General features: G+C 45.3%; 1 protein-coding gene across 1 annotated transcript in view; it reads right to left on the bottom strand.

Annotated features, from left to right (window-relative positions):
* Nucleotides 1-450: 450 nt before the first annotated feature.
* The window catches only part of TCP11 (t-complex 11), a 33,782-nt gene continuing 13,516 nt past the window's right edge, over nt 451-20,716 (bottom strand). The window contains exons 4-10 of the mRNA XM_040249059.1: nt 20,100-20,220; nt 5,031-5,251; nt 4,178-4,314; nt 3,712-3,935; nt 3,443-3,624; nt 2,270-2,436; nt 451-1,195 (exon numbers count right to left, since the gene is read on the bottom strand). Of these exons, the coding sequence (XP_040104993.1) occupies nt 963-1,195; nt 2,270-2,436; nt 3,443-3,624; nt 3,712-3,935; nt 4,178-4,314; nt 5,031-5,251; nt 20,100-20,220 (1,285 nt within the window). The 3' untranslated portion in view covers nt 451-962. The remainder of the gene's footprint in view (nt 1,196-2,269; nt 2,437-3,442; nt 3,625-3,711; nt 3,936-4,177; nt 4,315-5,030; nt 5,252-20,099; nt 20,221-20,716) is intronic.

Raw genomic sequence — 20,716 nt, 5'->3', positions numbered from 1 at the left:
GGAGACTTGCTCTGCCCCTCAGCTAGAGAACAGGACCAAGAATAAACCTACCAAACCAGTCATCACGGCAACTGGCCAAGCTGGACTCTGGACACTGGGCAGGGAGATCCCAGGATCAGACATGTGCTCAGCAGGAAGCGCGAGCAGTCAACACCCACTCTCACCTGGCCCCAGCTGGCACCCTGCTTCAGGACCTGCCCCAGCAGAGGGAGCTGAGGCGCTTACTCCTCTGGACCCCTTACTACGTCATTTGAAACCTTCAGCCAGGGAACGTTCCTAGTGGTCTGGCGGCTAAGACTCCCAGCTCCCAAAGCAGGGGGCTTAGGTTTGACCTCTGGTCAGGGAACTAGATCCCACATGCCACAACAGGGAGTCAGCCTGCCATAACTAAAGATCCCACAGCTAAGACCCAGCGTAGCCACATAAAGCTTTTTTTTTTTTAACAAAAGAATGAAACCTTTAGGGGAATTTGGTCCTGGAAATGAGGTTTCCAATAATTTTTTTCAATCATGCCCAAATCTGAACTGAATTAGACAAAACAAACTCCTAAATTCCAGAAAGACGCTCACATTTTAGGTAATTCCACAGAGTTTTCAGAGCCCTTAGAGAAATAACTTTACCCTCAGAGAACAGTGTTAGTACCAGGTGTCTTAGCTTCTCTGCTCTGTGTGCTGAAGGCGGCACCTGGAGGAAAAACTGGGGCCTGCTGGCTGCTCGGCTGGTGGGCGGCTGAGCACACAGGGCCTGGCCACAGCTGCAGCACGCAAAGCAGGGGGTTTGCTTGCAGTTCAGAAGTTTATTAGTGGATGCATCTGGGCCAGCAGGAGTTCACACACTAGGTCACTGCAGCATGGTGTGCTGGCTGCAGCCAGGGAGAGGGCGTGCTGCTCGGTGATGTCACCCCAAGAAGATGGAGGGCTTCGCTGCTGGGTCCAAGGAGCCAGGGCCCGGAGCCAGCACCATCAGAGAGACGCCACTTCTGTCTCCGGCACCTGAGCTGGGGGGAGGAGGCTCTTTAAGATCTCCGTGTAGTAGGGGCCGAACACCTGCTGGTTGTGGTGTGTGAGGCTGACAAACTTCTGGCCCAGTTCTGCCAGCTCTGCCTCAATGAGGGTGAGGCCTCCAGGGAGGTCCAGCAGAGACCGCTGCACACCAAGAACCAAACAGCATTTGAGGAACAAGTGGATCCGCTGATCTGTGGGCAGGGAAAGATAGTGAGAAGGCAAATAACTTCAGGGAGAAACACTGCCCACCACACTCCTAACTTCAAAGTTAAATGAGATACGCACTGACCCACCCACTCACCTAGAAGGGACCCAGCTCCTAAGGACAGAGAGAAGATCCAAAACTACTAGTAGTTTGGGCTAGTACATTTCTATTCAAAAGATTCCTAAAGTATCCATCAGACAGGTCCTAGTGTCTGATGCAACAGGAGGATCTTCAACTGACCCTTCAGATGGCTGAGGTTAGAGCAAAGTCAAGTTCACAGCTGCCAATTCAACATGGGAGAGGGGAAATCCCTGCTTTGGGGACATGTCCCCCAACCTAATTCAGCATCAATTTCTTGTTGGCAGGGGGTGGGTGTCACATGTCTTGGACTGTAGCCAGAAATGACCCAGAAAGTCAAGGATGACTTAACCAAGTTGGACAGTATGCTGAATCTTTGTGACCCCATGAACTGTAGCCTGGCAGGCTTCTCTGTCCATGGGATTATCCTGGCAAGAATACTGGAGTGGATTGCCGTTTCCTCCTCCAGGGGATTTTCCTGACCCAGGGATCAAACCCACAGCTCCTGTGGCTCTTACTTTGGTGGGCAGATTCTTTACCACTGAGCTACCTGGGAAGCCCCTATCAGAAATGACCCAGAAAGCCAAGGATGACTTAACCAAGTTGGACAGTATGCCACACCGAGAAGCTATGAATTGCTGGTGCAAGTCTCCCTTAGAACCAAGAGAGTCAGCCTTTATTTTTTATCTTTTTAAAAAATTTTTGGTTGCACCTCACAGCATGTAGAACTTCTCTGACCAAGAACCAAACCCAAGCAGTGGAAGCGTGGGGTCTTAACCACTGGACCACAGGGAGACCTCACAGCGGCAGTCTTTCAACCAAAAGGGATATATTTTCAACCCAGCATTTTGCAAAAACTAAAGCCTACCCAGCGGCTTGTCTAGTTACCATGCTTTTTATTGTTAACTGGCTCGGTGAGCAATGTCCGGGGGTCGGGATCGGCCTCTCCCCTCACCATTCTCGCTCCGACGGGCACACTCACCAATGACGCTGCGGACACAGTTCTCCTTCCTGGCGACGTCCTGGAGCTGCCCTATCAGAGAGCCCGTGTTGTCGCTGCTCAGAGCAGCCAGGCCCATGTTCTTGAGGCTCTGGTGGATCTCCTGAGCCACCTGTTCGCTCACAGTCAGCATAGCCTCCTCCTCAGGCCTAGACCATGGAGGAGAGTGAGCTGGGACCCGGGGGTGGCCACGAGCCCCGACGCTCCACACCGTAAGTCGGGCCAGCACCAGGGAGATGCCCAGCCACCCTGCCGCCCTCATCCCAGACCCTGGGAGCTTGAGCCCAGTGGGCAGGGCAGTGTTTCCGCCATTACCCTCCAGACAGTATTCTCTGTATGACACCATGTTCTTCTTAGAAAACAAGATAAACTAAAACCAACTCTGGACAGGGGTTGCATATCCACTCAGAACGTTCCAACTCCATGTAATTTATATATGTGCACTTTTAAGACTTTCTTGGGACATTTTCCATGGTCATCTCTCCTACTCTCACCAATTACAATGACCTGGCCTTCTGATTCCACTTCTTCCTCTTCCAGGGTGTGTCACCCTGCACTCAGTGGACGCTCAATCCACACTGCTGACTGGCTCCTGGAGTTAAGTAAGACTAGCCCACACAACTAGAGAAAGATTCCTCTGTAGCAACAACATAATGAATCATTTTGCAGTAAACAATCCTCCATCCTGCCCTGTTGGAAGAAAGTTTTCTTTCTCTTTGTTAGAAGTCTCAAGAAGAGAAGGGAGATAAATTGGAAGACTGAGATTGATGCATATATTCACTACTACACATGAAACAGATCACATATGAAACAGATCACTATACTCACTACCACATATGGAACAGATCCCTGCTAGGCAGCGCAGGGAGCTCTACTCAGTACTCTAACGGCCTGTGGGAAAAGAATCTTACAAAGAGGGATAAATGTATGACCGATTCACGTTGCTGTGCGCCTGAAACCAACACAACATTGTAAATCAATTATACCTCGATAAAAATTTTAAAAAAGCAGCCTCGAGAGCACTTAAGGAAAGACACCCTGCATCTCTGTGGCTGAGTCCCAGGGCCTCTCTGCGGTTTGCGGGAACACGAGGCATCCCGCCTCAGCACCGCGTCCTCACACCACTTTGGTCTAAAGCAGACCTCTGCAGCTCACCTGGACTTGAACTCCTCCAACAGGGCTTTGGTTACGCGTTTCAGCTTATCCACAAACTGAGGTGAGCCAAACAGGATGCTGCCAGAGAAGCTGCTGGAAACCAGCAAGACGGAGGCCAGGATGGTTAGCTGGCGCAGCTGTGCCTCCAGCTCCTGCAGCCGCGCTCTGTCCGTCAGCAGGGTCTGGGGGGCAGGCAGGCAGGCCGTCAGCGGGGGCAGCCCTGGGCAGGCCCTGCGGCCCGTACCACAGGGCCGGGCGGCCCCTCCTACCTCAGGGAACTCGTCGTCTTCAGGGTCCCAGAGAAGGAGGTTCAGGAAGCCCTGGGACAGCACCATGGTGGGGCTGAGGGGCTCCGGGCTGCTGGCCGCCTCGCTGGGGGAGGAGCAGGCCGAGCTGGAGGCGTCAGCAGCGTCGGGGCCAGGGCCGCTGGGCAGCGGCGCAGACAGCTCTGTGGCCGCGCGGGTCAGCCAGCGGGTGGTGTGATCCAGGAGACCTGCACAGAGCGGAGGCCCCCTCAGCACTGCCCCTGTGGCCTGGGCACCGCGGCTGGAGGTCTCCTCCCCTCAGGAGGGAAATGCTTTGGGTGGGGGTCTTTCTGGCCTTCTGCAGCCCCTAGTCTGAGCGAGAAACTCTGTTCCTAAACAGAGGCAGAGTTCTCGCTCACATCATAAAGCCAGAACCCAAGGTCATACTCCCCACCCCCACCCCCGCTTTCCCTCAAGTTTATATACATACTGGGCTGCTTGTTGAGAAGGTCCTGAAATTTCGCTCGTTCGAACTGGATGGAATGTTCCTGCAGCTGGGGCTGAAGGCTCTGGATAGTGTAGTTCACCATGTCCATTTTCATCAGGCTCAGAACCTGGAAGATCCCTCTGACACAGGAGAAAACGGAGTATTTGTACTATGAAGGGATGTTTCCTTACTTTCTCCAGTCGTGGTGGTGGGGGGGGACCTACACAAGATATCATTAAATCACTGTATTCTAGAGGTGGGAGGGGCTTTAGGTCTCGCCTCTGAAATTTACAAAAGATGGCACTGTGGCCCAGGACCCAAGGCCCAGAGTGAATGACTGGCAGAACTAGGAGCAAGTAAATCTCTGGATGTTACAGCCTTTGGACTTTTCCACACCAGTCATTCTGTGTCTCTTTAAAAAAAAAAGGAGTCAGTAGAAGGAAATACATCAGCATGACAACAAATCTCTCTGAACAGTAAGATTACAGCTGATGCTATTTCTGATGCTATTTTTGGACAATTCACTTTTTTTTTTTTTTTTAAACTTTCTGGGTCTTGGTTTCTATAACTCTGAAAAAGGGATAGTCTCCAATCTCTATCTTCACACTGTGTGAACTTCAATGAGAAAGCCTGGCATAGGGGTGTCTGCGTTCCTTGGAAGAAAGGATTACATACTCCAGTGACCTACGGTAGGATGGTATACAGGGAGCCAAATCAATCTAAGGCCATCTTCAGAAAAGAAAAGGGAATGGGCCACGGCAAGGAGGAGTCAGCCAGGTCTTCAGTGGGGAAGAGACAGTGGCTGTGAGCCAGTGTCCCGCCCAGTTGTGCCCGGCCCGGTGGTCAAGCTTCACACCTCAGTAACCGAACAGGGTCTGAGATGTTCTCCAGTTTCTGCACTGCCTCGTCGCGAACCGGTGCACACAGCAGCGTCATCATGTTGAGAATGTACTTGGAAAGATGAGGTACATTCAGGGACCCGTGTTCTGCTTCCTGCTTAAGGAGGTCCATGTCCAGGGCTTCTTCAATCTCACTTCTCAGGCGGTTCTGGCGTGGTAATAGCAGTGACAGCAGGATCTGCCCAGGAAAGAAAGTCAGAGGATGAGATGCTTCTGTTCAGAGCCCCCAGCTCTCTCTAATGGACAATCCCCCCCTTCAGCCAGAGACATCTCAGCCTATGTCTTTTAAGGATCAGAAGTTAGGTCCCTTACAAAAAGCACATGAAAAGATGCTCAGCATCACTCATTATTAGAGAAATGCAAATCAGAACTATAGTGAGGTATCACCTCACACTGGTCAGAATGGCCATCAAAAATCTATAAACAATAAAAGCTGGAGAAGGTGTGGAGAAAAGGAAACCCTCTATATGGTTGGTGGGCATATAAACTGGTACATCCAATGTGGAGAACAGTATGGAAGTTCCTTAAAAAACTAAAAATAGGGCTATAATACGTCCCTGCACTCCCATTCCTGGGCATATATCCAGAGACTACCATAATGTGAAATAATACATGCCCTCCAATATTCACAGCAACACTACTTACAATAGCCAGGACTATTGGAGACAACCTGTGGAAACAGCCTGAAGTCCATCAACAGGGATGGATAAAGATGACGTCATACATATATACAACAGAACATTAGTCATCAAAAAGAAAGAAAGAATGCCATTTGCATAGACGGACCTAGAGACTGTCATACTGAGTGAAGTCAGACAGAGAAAGACAAACATATGATGTCACTTACATATGGAAACTCCAGAAAGAATGAAGAGATGGACCCAAAGCAAAATCAGTACCCAGTTCTGGATGTGACTGGTGATGGAAGTAAAGTCCAAAGCTGTAAAGAGCAATACTGCATAGGAACCTGGAATGTTAGGTCCATGAATCAAGGCAAATTGAAGTGGTCAAACAGGAGATGGCAAGAGTGAACATGGACATTTTAGGAATCAGTGAACTAAAATGGACTGGAATGGGTGAATTTAACTCAAATGACCATCACATCTACTACTGTGGGCAACAATCCCTTAGAAGAAATGGAGTAGCCATCATAGTCAACAAGAGTTTTAAATGCAGTACTTGGATGCAATCTCAAAACTGACAGAATGATCTCTGTTCATTTCCAAGGCAAACCATTCAACATCACAGTAATCTAAGTTTATGCCCTGACCAGCAATGCTGAAGAAGCTGAAGTTGAACAGTTTTATGAAGACCTGCGAGGCCTTCTAGAACTAACACCCAAAAAAGATGTCCTTTTCGTTATAGGGGGCTGGAATGCAAAAGTAGGACATCAAGAAACACCTGGAGTAACACGCAAATTTGGCCTTGGAGTACAGAATGAAGCAGGGCAAAGGCTAATAGAGTTCTGCCAAGAGAACGCACTTGTCATAGCAAACACCCTCTTCCAACCACACAAGAGAAGACTCTACACATGGACATCACCAGATGGTCAATACCAAAATCAGACTGATTATATTCTTTGCAGCCAAAGACAGACAAGCTCTATACAGTCAGCAAAAACAAGACCAGGAGCTGACTGTGGCTCAGATCATGAACTCCTTATTGCCAAATTCAGACTTAAATTGAAGGAAGTAGGGAAAACCACTAGACCATTTAGGTATGACCTAAAGCAAATCCCTTACGATTATATAGTGGAAGTGACGTACAGATTCAAGGGATTAGATCTGATTAGAGTGCCTGAAGAACTATGGACAGAGGTTTGTGACATTGTACAGTGATCAAAACCACCCTCAAGAAAAAGAAATGCAAAAAGGCAAAGTGGTTGTCTGAGGAGGGCTTACAAATAGCTATGAAAAGAAGAGAAGTGAAAGGCAAAAGAGAAAAGGAAAGATATACCCATTTGAATGCAGAGTTCCAAAGAATAGCAAGGAGAAATAAGAAAGCCTGCCTCAGTGATCAATGCAAAGAAATAGAGGAAAACAATAGAATGGGAAAGACTAGAGATCTCTTCAAGAAAATTAGAGATACCAAGGGAACATTTCATGCAAAGATGGGCTCGATAAAGGACAGAAATGGTATGGACCTAACAGAAGCAGAAGACATTAAGAAGAGGTGGGAGGAATTCACAGAAGAACTATACAAAAAAGATCTTCATGACCCAGATAACCATGATGGTGTGATCACTCACCTAGAGCCAGACATCCTGGAATGCAAAGTCAAGTGGGCCTTAGGAAGCATCACTAGGAACAAAGCTAGTGGAGGTGATGGAATTCCAGTTGAGCTATTTTAAATCCTATAAGATGATGGCGTGTAAGTGCTACACTCAATATGCCAGCAAATTTGGAAAACTCAGCAGTGGCCACAGGACTGGAAAAGGTCAGTTTTCATTCCGATCCCAAAGAAAAGCAGTGCCAAAGAAGGTTCAAACTACTATACAATTGCACTCATCTCACATGCTAGTAAAGTAATGCTCAAAATTCTCCACGCCAGGCTTCAATAGTACGTGAACCATGAACTTCCAGATGTTCAAGCTGGATTTAGAAAAAGGCAGAGGAACCAGAGATCAAATTGCCAACATCCGCTGGATCATGGAAAAAGCAAGAGAGTTCCAGAAAAACATCTACTTCTGCTTTATTGACTTCTGCTAAAGCCTTTGACTGTGTGGATCACAACAAACTGTGGAAAATTCTTCAAGAGATGGGAATATCAGACACCTTACCTGCCTCCTGAGAAATCTGTATGCAGGTCAAGAAGCAACAGTTAGAACTGGATATGGAACAACAGACTGGTTCCAAATTGGGAAAGAAGTATGTCAAGGCTGTATATTGTCACCCTGCTTATTTAACTTCTATGCAGAGTACTCTTAATGAGAAATGCTGGGCTGGATGAAGCACAAGCTGGAATCAAGATTGCCGGGAGAAATATCAATAACCTCAGATATGCAGGTGACACCACCCTTATGGCAGAAAGTGAAGAAGAAATAAAGAGCTTCTTTTTTTTTTAATAAATTTATTTATTTATTTTTAATTTTTACTTTACAATTCTGTATTGGTTTTGGCATAGATTGACATGAAGCGAAAGAGGAGAGTGAAAAAGTTGGCTTAAAGCTCAACATTCAGAAAACTAAGATCATGGCATCTGGTCCCATCACTTCATGGCAAATAGATGGGGAAACAATGGAAACAGTGACAGACTTTATTTTTTTGGGCTCCAAAATCACTGCAGATGGTGACTGCAGCCATGAATTAAAAGACGCTTGCTCCTTGAAAGAAAAGTTATGATTAAAAGTAGAGACATTACTTTGTCAACAAAGGTCTGTCTAGTCAAGGTTATGGTTTTTCCAGTAGTCATGTACGAATGTGAACTATAAAGAAAAGTTGAACTATAAAGAAAGCTGAGGGCTGAAAATTGATGCTTTTGAACTGTGGTGTTGGAGGTGACTCTTGAGAGTCCCTTGGACTGCAAGGAGATCCAGCCAGTCCATTAAGGGAAATCAGTCCTGAATATTCACTGGAAGGACTGCTGCTGAAGCTTAAACTCCAATACTCTGGCCACCTGTTGCAAAGAACTGACTCATTAGAAAAGATCCTGATGCTGGGAAAGACTGAAGGTGGGAGAAGGGGACGACAGAGGATGAGATGGTTGGATGGCATCACTGACTCCATGAACACAAGTTTGAGTAAACTCTGGGAGCTAGTGATGGACAGGGAGGCCTGGCGTGCTACAGTCTATGGGGTTGCAAAGAATCGGACATGACTGAGTGACTGAACTGAACTGACATATGGAATCTAAAATAATGGTTCAAATGAATTTATTTACAAAACAGAAATAGAACCACAGATGTAGAAAACAAACTCATGGTTACCAGGGTGGAAAGCGGGGGGCAGAGGAAAGGTATAAACTGGGAGACTGGGATAGACAATATACACTATTATATATAAAATAGTAACTAATAAGGACCTACTTTATAGCACAGGGAACTCTTCTCAATACTCTATGACCCATATGGAAAAATAATCTAAAAAAGAGTGGTTATATGTATGACTGAATATTTTGTTGTACAGCAGAAATTAACACAATATTGTAAATCAACTATAATCCAAAAAAAAATTTTTTTTAAAGAAGTTCAGTTCAGTCACTCAGTCGTGTCCGACTCTTTGCGACCCCATGAATCGCAGCACGCCAGGCCTCCCTGTCCATCACCATCTCCCCGAGTTCACTCAGACTCATGTCCATCGAGTCCGTGATGCCAGCCAGCCATCTCATCCTCTGTCGTCCCCTTCTCCTCCTGCCCCCAATCCCTCCCAGCATCAGAGTCTTTTCCAATGAGTCAACTCTTCGCATGAGGTGGCCAAAGTACTGGAGTTTCAGCTTTAGCATCATTCCTTCCAAAGAAATCCCAGGGCTGATCTCCTTCAGAATGGACTGGTTGGATCTCCTTGCAGTCCAAGGGACTCTCAAGGATCTTCTCCAACACCACAGGTCCCTCAATTCCGTAAAGAATATTATTTATCTTTGTTTAGGGACCAGTGATAGTTCAAGGGTTTAGGGGATCAATGATAGCAGCAGTAAGTGTATCATTTTCTACACAGATTGAGATAAAGAGATAAATAAAATCAAGGGGTATGGTAAAAAAGAAATGCAAGGTACACAGATATAAAATATACACCCTCACATGGTGCTAAAGTACTCTTTAAGAATCTTTTTTAATTTCTACTTTACTTATTTAGGTATTCTGCCTGCACTGAGCCTCCGCTGCTTCTGCATAGGTTCCTCCGGTTGTAGCAGGCGGCAGCTGCGCTCCGTTGCGGCGGCTTCTGCGGCAGCGCACAGACTCTAGGAGTGCAGGCTTCAGCAGCTGCAGCACCGGGCTACAGGGCGTGGGCTCTGTTGCCGCACATGGGCTTAGCCGCTCTGCACCATGTGGGATCTTTCTTGACCAGAGATTGAACCTGTGTCCCCTGCACTGGCGGGGGGACTCCTATCCACTGTGCCACCAGGGCAATCTGATGAGGTACTCAATTTACCAAGGCAAGCATTTTTGAGGGTTCAATTTTACTTCAAAGAATGAAATAGGCAAAGGAACTGTTAAAAGTCCCTTGAAATAACTTATTAACAGAAAAATATATAAGTTCCCTGTGGACAGAGACTGTCTTATTCACATCTGTGCCTCGGTAACATACAGATATTGGTGATGGTGAGGAATAGGGTTAGTTATTAATAATTGAATGAAATACTGTATCGTCACAGCAAGGTCCCAATTATTTAGCTTCATCTTGAACAAGTAAAACTTGCTCTGCGTTGTCCATTTAACTGACAAACTATACCAGTTATGCATCCGGAGCCTCTCAGTTCCAAATCTGCCCATCAGTGCCTACTCTGGGAAATCGCGCTGGGCCCTTTCGGTTTCCTTTGCGGGCCGGCACAGTGTTATGTTCTGCCGGCAGAGGGTGCTAAAGAGACACGGCCAGAGGAAGAGGCTCTCTCTCTCGGCTCCGGGGTGCTCCTCCCAGCAAGTTCCCACTGCACAGCAGCGTCTCCTTGTTCAAATCACCCTGTGGTTTCTTTTGCCTGACTGCACCCTGACTGATACAAAATCTGCACAATGAGTGAAGTTTGAACTCAAATGGCCACACACGTCCAGTGGATCTGATGAGCAGAAAGTAGCAAGTATTTAAAATGTCTCAAAAACACCAATACAGTATACTAACACATATATATGGAATTTAGGAAGATGGCAATGATGACCCTGTATGCAGGACAGCAAAAAAGACACAGATGTGTATAGCGGACTTTTGGACTCAGAGGGAGAGGGAGAGGGTGTGATGATTTGGGAGAATGGCATTGAAACATGTATAATATCATGTAAGAATCGAAATGCCAGTCTATGTCTGATGCAGGATATGACACGCTTGGGGCTGACGCGCGGGGATGACCCAGAGAGATGTTGTGGGGAGGGGGGTGGGAGGGGGGTTCATGTTTGGGAACGCATGTACACCTGTGGTGGATTCATGTCAATCTATGCCAAAACCAATAGAGAATTGTAAAGTAAAAATTAAAAATAAATTAATTAATTAAAAAAAATAGTAATAAAACAAACTACAAATCTTTAAAAAAACAAAACAAAAAACAAAAATAATAAAATAAAATAAAATGTCTCAAAAAAAACATGCAAACTAGAGCCTGGCAGATAATCCCTGTAAGAATGGGCAGCCCTGACCTCAGGGAAGTGATTTAGAGTTTCAGTGATCTGAGCCTGTCAAGCGATCCACTCCAAGATGAAAGATAAGCTGCTGCACATCAAACAACCCATCATGAAAAAAGGCAAAACACTTGTCGATCTTTGTGGATTTTCAAGGTAACATACACCACATTTGAGACTGCTGCTGGGACGTTCATTTAGAGTCATTCACAAGGCTGCCAGTTTCAAGTGGAACCAAGCAAAACTTAGGCTCTGCAGCAAGCCCAGCCCAGGAGACTCGAGGATTCCTGAAGTGTCCCTGGCGAGTTGAGGATGCTGTACACACCCTCTGGGCAAGCACCGACAGGAGCAGCACAGCACAGACTTCTAGGATGTGGGAGCAAATCTACGCCCTCTTCTGGGGATAACTATCTGCCTTTGGAGAAATCGTTTCTGGCTCGCTCTTGACCCTTGGGAGAAAGCAAACACCTTAACACAGGACAGCGGGTGAGATGTGGCCTGAGCGTCCCATCAGGTGTTGTCTGACCGACCTAGGCACAAGCCTGGATGTGCACACAGCCACCTATCGTCAGATGAAAATGGCCCACAGGAGACCAAGCATATACTGGCGTACGGAGAGACGCACAAAGCACACTGGAGTACAGAGCCCAGAAATAAGACCTGGACGTGTGGCCACATGAGTTTTGAAAACAATGCCACGGCCATTCAATGGGGAAAGGACGGTCTTTTCAACAAATGGTATTGGGGGAAACTGGATATCCACATACAGAAGAGTGAAGTTGAACCATACCTACACCAAATAAAATATAACTCAAATTGGGTAGAAGACCTAAAGATAAGAGCTTAAGTTCTGAAATTCTCAGAAGAAAACAGGAGCAAATCTTCACAATTTTGGATTTCACAAGATATGACACCAAAAGCAGAAGTTACCACAGACTAGATGAATTGGGCTTCGTTAAAATGAAAACATTTGTGCATCAAGGGACACAGCAAGAAAAGTGGGGGGGAGCTACCCAAGAATGGAAGAAAATATCTGCAAATCATTTATCTGACAAGGGTCAAGGATGCAGAATGTTTAAGGAACTTTTACAACTCAACAGCAAAAAGACAACTCAATTTTAAAATGGGCAAAGGACCTGAGTAAACAATTCGCCAAAGACAATGCAGAAGAGAGCGCCAAGCACAGGGAGATGCTCCTCACCACTGGCCACAAGGGAAATGCAAGTCAAAACCACTGCAAGACTCCACGTCAGACGTGGCCGCACCAGGGGAAGATGTCTAATGTTTTTAAAATGGAAAAATACATGCTGAAAAGTAAGTGAAAATGTTGAGAAATAGGAACCCTCCTACATTTCTGGTGGGAATGTAAAATGGTAAGACACCATGGAAAACACTCTAGTGGTTTCTCAATAAATTAAACATTATCACACGACTCTGCAATTCCACTCCGGGGTATATATTCCAAAGACTGGAAAAGAGATGCGCAAACAAAGACTTGCACACAAATGTTCCCGCTGCAGCGCTATTCACAACAGCAAAAATGTGAAAACACAAATGCCCAACAACAGATGCATGGATAAACAAAATGTAGTATTATCCATACAATGGAGTATTTTCAGCCACAAAAAGAGATGAAGCTCTGATCCATGCTACAGTGAGGATCAACCTTGAAAACATTATGCCAAGTAAAATCTGCCATATGCTTAAGGACAAATGTTGTATGATTCCACTTATGTGAAGTACTTACAGCAGTCAAATTCACAGACACTGAAGATAAAACAGAAGCTACCAGGCACTGGGGGAAGAGGTATACGAGGAGTTACCGTCTAATTTTGTTTGCGAGGATGAAAACATTTTGGGAATGGGTAATGGTGACGGTTGCATAACACTGTAAATGCCACTGAATTGTAACCCTTAACATTATTAAAATGACAAAAATTTTATATTTACCATAATAAAAAAAAATCCCCCAAAACACAAACAACTAAGTCTATAACGTGGCACTGCTCCCCCAGGGAGGAAGAGCCAACCACCCGGTAGCAGACGATTTGTTTAGGAGCTTTCTGGACCTCTTCCTTCACTGAGGAGGCAAAGACTCACCCTCAATGGAACAAACACATTCTGAATATAAAGCTGTCTTCTCTACCTCTGTTAAGCACCAACACCCATGTACTCACAGAATCTCACAGAAGGCCTTACCCACCGTCTGGGTTCTGGCAAGCCCCACAGCATTGGATCTGATCAAGGAACTCCTTTTACAGCCAAGAAAGTACAGCAATGGGTTCATACCCACATGCCCCCCATGGAAAGTTGACTGATCTTAACTGAAAAGTGGAATGGCTTATTGAAGACTCAGTTATAGCATTAGTTGAGAGAGATAATATCCTGAACTGAAGAAGTTCTGTCTTGCAAGATGCAATATATGCTTTGAATCAAAACTATTATGCAGTACTGTTCCCTAAAGTGAGGAGACTTGGTCCCAGAATCAGGGGTGGAAGTAGGGCTGGCTGCTCTATTATATCTAAAAACTCACTTGCAGAACTTTTGTTTCCCATCCTGCCAACTTCGGGCCCGGCTGATTAGGGAGGAAAGCTTGCACTGGTTTCACAGAATTTGAAAGTAAGACAGCCCCCTAGACAGTGTATTAGAAAGCAGAGACATCACTTTGCTGACAAAGGTCCGTCTAGTCAAAGCTATGGTTTTTCCAGTAGTTGTGTATGGATGTGAGAGTTGGACTATAAAGAAGGCTGAGCGCTGAAGAATTGATGCTTTCCAACTGTGGTGTTGAAGAAGACTCTTGAGAGTCCCTTGGACTGCAAGGAGATCAAACCAGTCAATCCTAAAGGAAATCAACCCTGAATATTCATTGGAAGGACTGATGCGGAAGCTCTAATACTTTGGCCACCTGATGCAAAGACCTGACTCACTGGAGAAGACTCTGATGCTGGCAAAGACTGAAGACAAAAGGAGAAGGGGCAGCAGAGGATGAGATGGCTAGGTAGCATCACCAACTCAATGGACATGAATTTGAGCAAATTCCAGGAGATAGTGAAGGACAGAGGAGCCTGGTGTGCTACAGTCCATGGGGTCGCAAAGAGTTGGACACAACTTAGCAACTGAACGACAACAATATCACTGAGCCAACAAGGTAAGAAAGGAGTTCCTCTCTGGACTAGAATAACTGATCCTGAGTACCAAGAGGAAGCTGGACTGCTGCTACACACTGGGGGCAAGAAGGACTGTGTCTGGAATCTAGAAGATTCTGAGGTACTTCTTGGTATTTCCATACCCAATAATAAAGGTCAAGGGGAAACCACAGCATACAAACAACAAAAGAAAAATGCCTGAGCATTCAGACTCTTTGGCAATGAAAGTTTGGGTCACTCTGTCAGATAAAGAACCCCAAGACCGGAAGACAAGGGAAATATCGATGAACAGTGAACGGAAACCACAGATACCAACTACAGCCCTGTGACCATTACAGCTGCAAAGGCCACACACTCTCTCTGCTTCTCATAAGCACGGGTTTATTTGTACATGCTATTCTCTTCTCTCTCCCATTACTATCTGTAATTTTTATTCGTATTGGAGCATAACTGATTTACAACATCATGTTAGTTTCAGGTGTACAGCAAACTGATTTCAGTTATCTTTTTCAGATCCTTTTCCCATGTAGGTTATTACAGAATATTGAGTCGTTTGTGGTGCTTTACAGTAAGTCCTTACTGATTATCTACTTTTTCATATTTATTAACTTATTTATTTTTCTGTGCCAGGGCTTAGTTGCATGCAGCATGTGGGACCTAGTTCCCTGATCAGGAATCGAACCCAGGTCTCCTGCATTGGGAGCATGGTGTCAAGCCTCTGGACCACCAGGGAACTCCCAGATTATATACACTGTAGTGTGTATATACTGCTGCAGATGGCATTACTTCACTCTTTTTATGGCTGAGTAATATCTCATTGTGCATGTGTACCATATCTTCTCTATCCATTCATCTGTCTAAGGACATTTAGGGTGCTTCCATGTCTTAGCTACAGTAGGTAGTGCTGCAGTGAATACTGGGGCACATGCATCTTTTGATTGTGGTTTTCTCTGGATATATGCCCAGGGGTGTGATTGCTGGATCATACAGTAGCTCTGTTTTTAATGTTTTAAGGAACCTCATTATTATTTTATAGATAGGTTGTTGGAAGTTAAATTTTACAGTTTAGCCTATAGGTAACAGAATATTCTCAATATGCCAGCATAACAATATGCCAAAATAACTCAGTATGTCAACAAATTTGGAAAACTCAGCAGTGGCCACAGGACTGGAAAAGGTCAGCCTTCATTACAATCCCAAAGAAAGGCAATGCCAAAGAATGATCAAACTACTGCACAATTGCACTCATCTCACTTGCTAGCATAGTAATGCTCAAAATTCTCCAAGCGAGGCTTCAATAGTACATGAACCGCAAACTTCCAGATATTCAAGCTGCTTTTAGAAAAGGCAGAGGAACCAGAGATCAAACTGCCAACATCCATTGGATCATCAAAAAAGCAAGAGAGTTCCAGAAAAACATCTACTTCTGCTTTATTGACTTCTGCTAAAGCCTTTGAGTGTGTGGATCACAACAAACTGCAGAAAATTCTTAGAGATGGGAATACCAGACACCTGACCTGCCTCCTGAGAAATCTGTATGCAGGTCAAGAAGCAACAGTTAGAACTGGACATGGAACAACAGACTGGTTCCAAATTGGGAAAGGAGTACGTCAAGGCTGTATATTGTCATCCCGTTTATTTCACTGTATATGCAGAGTACGTTATGAGAAATGCCAGGCTGGATGAAGCACAAGCTGGAATCAAGATTGCTGGGAGAAATATCAACCTCAGATATGCAGATGACACCACCCTAAGGGAGAAAGCAAAAAGGAACTAAAGAGCCTCTTGATGCAAGTGAAAAAGGAGAGTGAAAAGCTGGCTTAAAACTCAACATTTAAAAAAACGAAGATCACAGCATCCAGTCCTATCACTTTATCCCATCACTTCATGGCAAAGAGATGGGAAACAATGGAAACAGTGACAGACTTTATTTTCTTGGGCTCCAAAATCACTGCAGATGGTGACTGCAGCCATGAAATTAAAAGGCGCTTGCTCCTTGGAAGATAAGCTATGACCAACCTAAACAGTATATTAAAAAGCAGGGACATTACTCTGCCAACAAAGGTCCATCTAGTCAAAGCTATGGTTTTTCCAGTAGTCATGTATGGACGTGAGAGCTGGACCATAAAGAAAGCTGAGTGCTAAAGAATTGATGCTTTTGAACTGTGGTGTTGGAGAAGACTCTTGAGAGTCCCTTGGACAGCAAGGAGATCCAACCAGTTCATCCTAAAGGAAATCAGTCCTGAACATTCATTGGAAGAACTGATGCGGAAGCTCCAATACTGTGGCCACCTGATGTGAAGAACTGACTCATTTGAAAAGACCCTGACGCTGGGAAAGATTGAAAGCAGGAGGAGAAGGGGACGACAGAGGATGAGATGGTTGGATGGCATCACCTACTCGATAGATATGAGTTTGAGCAAGCTCTGGGAGTTGGTGTTGGACAGGGAGGCCTGGCATACTGCAGTCCATGGGATCACAAATAGCTGGACATGACTGAGCGACTGAACTGAGCAGAATATTCAGTGGGACAGTGACTGAAGATATCCAGAGCAATAGATATAACAACCATTGGGACTGTGAGTTTCTTCATTTGCGGAAAAAGATAAGAACTTGTAAGAGACACAGCTGTGTCTTTTGTCTTCTTTTTTTGGCCATGCCTTGCAACTTGTGGAATCTTAGTTACCCAACCAGAAATTGAACCTGGGCCCTTGGCAGTGAAAATGAGAAGTCCTAGCCACTGGACCACCAGGGAATTCCCTGGATAGCCATGTCTTATTATATAAAAACAGAACTGTTTTCAGGAATCTGAATGTGAGTAGAAGGGTATATATGGAAGCTGAGTAACCAAAGGAATGGAATGCGACATTTATCAATTTATTGCCACTCAAATCCTCTCTAAATCTACCCCTCCACTCTCTGTTCTGAGAAAATGAAGTCCTTTAAATAAATTTTTCCTTTACCAGATGGAACAATTTTGTTTCATCTGTAGATTGTACTTTTTTTTCTGGATTTACAATGTTCTGTTAATTCTCATTGTACAGCAAAGTGATTCAGACTACAGATACACATATAATAAAATTCTTTTTCATATTCTTCTCCATTATGTTGGGCTTCCCAGATGGTGCTAGTGGTAAAGAACCTGCCTGCCAATGCACGAGATGTAAGATACATGGGTTCAATCCCTGGGTCAGGAAGATCCCCTGGAGGAAGGCACAGCATCCCACTCCAGGATTCTTGCCTGGGAAATCCCATGCACAGAGGAGCCTGGCGGGCTACAGTCCATGGGGTCACAAGAGCCAGCCACGACTGAAGTGACTGAGCACACAAGCACACACATGATTTATAACAGGATATTGAATATGTTCATGTGCAATACAGTAGGAACTTGTTATCTATTTTACACACAGCAGTTTGTATCTGCTAATCCCAAGAGATGAGAATACCAGACCACCTGACCTGCCTCTGGAGAAACCTGTATGCAGGTCAGGAAGCAACAGTTAGAACTGGACATGGAACAACAGACTGGTTCCAAATAGGAAAAGGAGTCCGTCAAGGCTGTATATTGTCACCCTGCTTATTTAACTTATATGCAGAGTACATCATGAGAAACACTGGGTTGGAAGAAACACAAGCTGGAATTAAGATTGCCGGGAGAAAAATCAATAACCTGAGATATGCAGAGGACACCACCCTATGGAAGAAAGTGAAGAGGAGCTAAAAAGCCTCTTGATGAAAGTGAAAGAGGAGAGTGAAAAAGTTGGCCTAAAGCTCAACATCCAGAAAACAAAGATCATGGCATCTGGTCCCATCACTTCATGGGAAATAGATGGGGAAACAGTAGAAACAGTGTCAGACTTTATTTTTTTGGGCTCCAAAATCACTGCAGATGGTGACTGCAGCCATGAAATTAAAAGACGCTTACTCCTTGGAAGAAAAGTTATGACCAACCTAGATAGTATATTCAAAAGCAGAGACATTACTCTGCCAACTAAGGTCCGTCTAGTCAAGGCTATGGTTTTTCCTGTGGTCATGTATGGATGTGAGTTGGACTGTGAGGAAGGCTGACCGCCGAAGATTTGATGCTTTTGAACTGTGGTGTTGGAGAAGACTCTTGAGGGTCCCTTGGACTGCAAGGAGATCCAACTAGTCCATTCAACCCTGGGATTTCTTTGGAAGGAATGATGCTAAAGCTGAAGCTCCAGTACTTTGGCCACCTCATGCAAAGAGTTGACTCATTTGAAAAGACTCTGATGTTGGGAGGGATTGGGGGCAGGAGGAGAAGGGGACAACCCAGGATGAGATGGCTGGATGGCATCACGGACTCGATGGACGTGAGTCTGAGTGAACTCCGGGAGATGGCGATGGACAGGGAGGCCTGGCATGCTGCGATTCATGGGGTTGCAAAGAGTCGGACATGACTGAGCAACTGAACTGAACTGAACTGAACTGAATCCCAAACTCCTAATTTATCCCCTTTCCCTTTCCCCTTTAGTAATCTTAAGTTTGTTAGGTGAATAAATTTACTGGTAGCATATTTTAGATTCCACATATAAGTGATATCATATTTGTCTTTCTGACTTACTTTGCTTAGTATGATAACCTCTAGGTTCCCCTGCTGCTGCTAAGTCACGTCTGTCGTGTCCGACTCTGTGCGACCCCATAGACGGCAGCACACCAGGCTCCCCCGTCCCTGGGATTCTCCAGGCAAGAACACCGGAGTGGGTTGCCATTTCCTTCTCCAGTGCATGAAAGTGAAAAGTGAAAGTGAAGTTGCTGAGTCGTATCCGACTCCTAGAGACCCCATGGACTGCAGCCGAGCAGGCTCCTCCGTCCATGGGATTTTCCAGGCAAAAGGACTTGGAGTGGGTTGCCATTGCCTTCTCCATGTTGTGGCAAATAGCATTATTTCATTCTTTTTATGGCTGAATAATATTCCTCTATGTATATGTACTCCCCATCTTCTTTACCCATTCCTCTGCGGATGGACATTTAGGTTTGCATGTTTTGGCTACTGTAAACAGTGCTGCTGTGAGCATTGGGGTATATGTCAGAAGGCACTATTAGTTAGTCTTCCTGGTTCTGGAAGCTCTCACAGCAGGATCCTGTAGTCCATGGGGCTCCACAGGCAGCTGGCTCCTGCAGCTGAGAGGTTTCTCGAGCACTGGACTCCCAAAGAGCAAGTGGCTGCTTCTCCAGGGCTGGGCTCCTGGGGCACAGGCGACCACTCTGGCAACCAGCTCCTGCCATACATGGTGGTCAACAGCACACACAGGCCAGAGAGCTCCCTTGGCACAGCCGTGCCCTCAGACCAGTAACTGAGTTCTTGGGTGTTCCCCCTACCCTAGGGTTGAAACAGGACTCTCCTTTTATCTTATATTCCAGCAGAGTTTCCTCTGCTTCTTACTAGCCCAAAGCCTTCATTTCTCCAATTCCCTGTTGTAATAATTTTTATATTAAAACTTCTTTGTTGAAATTACTGAGTGATTTGTCTATTGATCATAGACTCTGACTGATTCACGGACCATGTTCAGTTGGGATTTGCTGGCCACTGACATTCCAGTGAGTGGGAGCTGTCCAGAAACTTTATATCTGCAAAGGTAAGGTTTGCCACTCACCTCTTTAATTTCCTTTAGAAGTTCAAGAGCACAGCTGAAGTCTGGCGGAGTAGCTGACAGTCTCTCCTTCAGATGCTCCCAAAAGGCATCGTGCATGGTCTCCCTGATCCTGCCTTCCAGACTGTAAGGGGTTTAAATGAACAAATTATCTTCTCCACTCAAAAACTGCCATAAGGTCACTATCTACTAAGCCCCAAACGATATTTGATTTAAAAAAATTATACAGACAAGGGAAGGCCCGGAACTAAGTATGGAGGGTAGCAAAGCTGAACAAGCTGGGGTTTAGACTTGGATATCAAGGGCACTGGCGCAGTCTCTCAGAAGGGCTCCTCCCGGTCACTGCGGCCACTCTCTGCAGTAGGAAGAACCCTGAACAGAGGTCAGGCTGAACGCTAACACTGATTCCGCATTTAGTGTAGAAAAGACGTGACTTAGTTTCCCTTTACGTACACATACAGCAAAGAACTAAGTGATCTTTCATTTTCTTATAGACTTAAGTCTATAAAAGGATTTTCCTTCTTCGACAACATCTGACAATCTATTGCCGGGAGAAATATCAATAACCTCAGATATGCAGATGACACCACCCTTATGGCAGAAAGTGAAGAGGAACTAAA

The sequence above is a fragment of the Oryx dammah genome, unplaced genomic scaffold (genome assembly GCF_014754425.2).
Source record: "Oryx dammah isolate SB20612 unplaced genomic scaffold, SCBI_Odam_1.1 HiC_scaffold_11, whole genome shotgun sequence".
In the NCBI taxonomy this organism is placed as follows: Eukaryota; Metazoa; Chordata; class Mammalia; order Artiodactyla; family Bovidae; genus Oryx; species Oryx dammah.
Note: the sequence above shows the minus strand (reverse complement) of the source record. Positions and strands in the feature narration are given on the sequence as shown.